Here is a 3,782-nt window from a genome sequence, read left to right on the forward strand (position 1 = left end):
GGCTGGCCTTTCCTTAGCTGCCGCTGCTGCATCACAGATGTGAAAGAGCAAGCAGTGGAGGGAGCTCTCATCCCACAGCTCACTCGAGAGGTCAAACAGTCACTCTCACGCTGAGAGAAGTTGCGTTGAGCCAGTGTGGGCTTCAACAAATCTCCGGAGGGCCAGAGGCTCAATGGAGACTGGGGGCTCCCTGAGGGCTGCATTGAGAGGCCTTGAGGGCCGCAAGGGGCCCCCGGGCCGGGGTTTGGGCACCCCTGCTCTAGAAAAACATTCTAGTGTGAAGGTGCTTACATGGATGACATCACATTCATGATCCAAGCAATCTGTTCTGGCATAGTGGTTGCATGAAAATTCACCATAGATAACTCCTAGCTTTGATTAGAGCAAATCATGTGTGGCCTGCAGTCATTTGGAGATCAAGAGCAGTCTAGAGCATACTGAAATTCATCAGGAACAATTCATACTTTTTCTCTCCTCACACAATCATGGGAAATCATGCACTTGTTCTTCAGACGCCCCATAGCCTCCTTCATTTCCCGGTTCCTCAGAGTGTATATGATAGGATTGAGAGCAGGCGTGATTACCGTGTAGAACATGGAAGCCATCTTGTCTACCCTGGAGCTGGTAAAAGGGATAAGATAAACAAATAGGCAAGGCACAAAAATCAAACTGACCACTATCAAGTGAGAGCTGCAGGTGGAGAGAGCCTTCCCTCCACTCTCCCTGAAGCGGCCTTGAACTGTAGACAAGATAACACCATAAGAGATGAGCAAAATAAGGAAACAGACAAGGGAGAGCAGGCCGCTATTGGCCACCATCAGTATCTCAGTGATGTAAGCATTAGTACAAGCCAGTTGGATTATCTGCGGGACATCACAGTAGAAGTTGTCCAGTTCATTTGGTCCACAGAATGGGAGGCGAAGGACAAGGACCATCTGAGTAGCGGAGTGAATGAAGCCTCCAGCCCAACAGGAAGCAAGGAGCTTGACACAGCGTGGGCGGTTCATTGTGGATGTGTACATCAAAGGGTGGCAGATGGCCACATAGCGGTCGTAGGCCATGAGGGTGAGAAGGAGCATCTCCGTACCCCCAAAGAAATGGAGGAAGAAGATTTGGGCCATACAGCCTCCGGATGAAATAGTCCTTTTACAGCTCATCAGGTCTGCTAACAACTTAGGAATAGTCACTGAACCCAAGGCAGTATCAATGATGGACAAAGTGGCCAAGAAAAAGTACATGGGGGCTTGGAAGAGACGAGACTCTGTGTGCACCGTCACCACAATGAGGAGGTTGCCCAGAAGAATTGTGATGTAACAGGTAAAGACAAACACAAAGAGAAGAAGCTGGACGGGACGTGAGTGGGCAAGACCCAGGAAGACAAACTCTGTGACTGTAGAGACATTCATGAAGATGACTGGACTTGGAAAGAGAGAATGGAGCATTGACATCAGCAGCCTTCAGTGGTTCAACTCAAATATCTGATATCAAGGTCCTACGTTGGCCCAAGAGACATCAGTACCTGAGGCAGTGAGGCACTTCCCCCTTACCTGGTGATGCAGTCCTCTGCTCTTCCCTCTCCCTGGATAGGAAAAGGAAGAGGGGGGTGGAGTGTGAAGGAGAGGAAACCAGTAGGCTAGAGCTTTGGAGATGGTTTTCCAGTGAGTAGGCGGAGAAAAAGTGGAGGTAAGGAGGCTGATGGAAGTGGGAGCCCCCCACCAAACCTGAAGCGGCCACTTCAATTGGCCTCATGGATGGGCCAACCCTGTCAAGGACAATGCATAAACCTGTGTTATTTCACTGGCAACAAACTAAGTATTAAAATGAACATTTTCTCAAGGGGCTTGGGAAAAGACCTGTTGCAGCTCAACACAATGTAGGAGCTCAACTACACAATAGATCTTCAAGCTTCCCCAACCTATGAGCTGAGTTTTCAAATGTAACCTTCTGCTTTGTTAATTAGTAAATGTTTTCTGCTAACCTGGCACTAAAGGAAATCAAGAAGATCCGGATCTATCAATAGCTGTCAGTTAATGTGGCTATATGGAACTTCCATGTACAAAGGCAGTATGCCCCAAAATATTGGCTTCAGAGAAACAATGGCTGGGGATGCCTGTTGCCTTAAAGCACTTTTCTAAGTGACATCTGGTTGGTTCATGTGGGAAGTGCATGAACCTTTCATCTGATCCAGCAGGGTTCATTTTAAGTCCTTAAAACCTTCCCACATACTTTGAAGTAGCTGGGAACTCAGAATTCCTTCTAGCTTAATATAGGTGAGGGATGCAAGTTGGGAGGTCTGCTATTTGCTCCATTTTTAATAACAACCCAGGTGCAATCCTTGGCTTCTCGATTAGATCTTGGCAAGGCACCTGGAGAATCTCTGCTGGTCAGTGCAGGTAACACTGACCAATATGGACCAAAGATCTGGCTCCAACCCAGTATGAACCAGCTTCATATGTTCTACCCTTCTCTGATTTGATATGCTTCCAAGAGCTGATTTCAACTAATTTGTGATGCTTTATCGTGCACGCAGACAAAATAACTAGCTCTCTTTCACACAACTGAATAAGAAATTTTTTGCATGGCTAATTTTCCCCATCTCTGAAGACCAAGCTACAGTTATGCAAGAGATCCATGATTGGTTCTTTCAACAAGGACTTGGGAATCACAGGGTTTAACTTTCTGCCTAAACCTTTGGTTTAGTTGCATTTCAGTTCTAACTTTCTTCTAAGGAGTTCAGAGCGGCATCGCAGGTAGATGAGGCTAAGGGAGTGGGGTTGTCCCAAGAGTACCCAGTGACTTTCATGGCAGAGCACAAATGTTTGTTTTGAAATATTCTTGTTTATTGAAAGAGAAGAATTCTTCATCTCAAAAAGGGAAAGAAATTTAAATCTGAGTCTCCCAGGACAGTCCAACACACTAGACACGACAACATGCTGGCCCTTGAATACCTTGTAGAGGGCTGCAAATTTGATAGCTGTGGGGGGTGAGAGTCAACTCTTTCCTCTTGCCCTGTTTTTTCAACTAGAATATCTGTGCTATCCCAATCACACCTGCAGTCCTCTGGTGCTGAGGATTCAGGGGTGGGTATAGTCATGTAGGTCCCCAACCTAATGGCATCTTGGATGCCATCTCTGATATCTGGAAGGTTTTTTTTACAGGTTATTATTTCAAGCTTGGTTCATTTTTCACAGGGTACCTGTGGGGATGCATGACTCTAAAACACCTGAAAAGGACTGCTGAAATTATTAATAGCCACCATCCGTGCCTTGCAACTATCACAATAGCAAGTAACGCCAACCTGAGTTTCAAACAAATGTTTATTTTAATTATTTATTAAAATCTCATCACCAGATTTCCTGCTTTTATCAGGATGTTCTTGAAAATGCCGTCATGGTGTGAGTGAGTGAGTGAGTGAGTGAGTGAGTGAGTGAGTGAGTGAGTGAGTGAGTGATAGATAGATAGATAGATAGATAGATAGATAGATAGATAGATAGATAGATAGATAGATAGAGCTCTGAATTTCCAAAAAGTGTACAAAGATGAGTTTATACCATTTAAAAGCATACATTCACCAAACTCCACCCATCAGAGTCAAGGTATAATGAACACAATATATATTAACTGTTTAGTTTCTAAATAATGGGTCAGTTCAGATCTGAGTACTCAAATTTCCTCTGTCACTGCCAATTTAGCAGCAAACCATGATCAGGTATTATATTGGAACCCAATTCCAATGTGATTTTTAAGATGAGTGTGATTTGTAATATTATTTGTTCTAATGT

The 3,782-nt window shown here is 44.6% G+C and overlaps 1 protein-coding gene across 1 annotated transcript; it reads right to left on the bottom strand.

Annotated features, from left to right (window-relative positions):
* Positions 1-458: 458 nt before the first annotated feature.
* LOC136653980 (olfactory receptor 4Q3-like) lies at positions 459-1,442 on the bottom strand. Its single transcript, XM_066630840.1, has one exon. It carries the CDS (start codon positions 1,440-1,442, stop codon positions 459-461), a length of 984 nt encoding a protein of 327 aa, XP_066486937.1.
* Positions 1,443-3,782: the final 2,340 nt, after the last annotated feature.

The sequence above is a fragment of the Tiliqua scincoides genome, chromosome 5 (genome assembly GCF_035046505.1).
Source record: "Tiliqua scincoides isolate rTilSci1 chromosome 5, rTilSci1.hap2, whole genome shotgun sequence".
NCBI lineage: Eukaryota > Metazoa > Chordata > Lepidosauria > Squamata > Scincidae > Tiliqua > Tiliqua scincoides.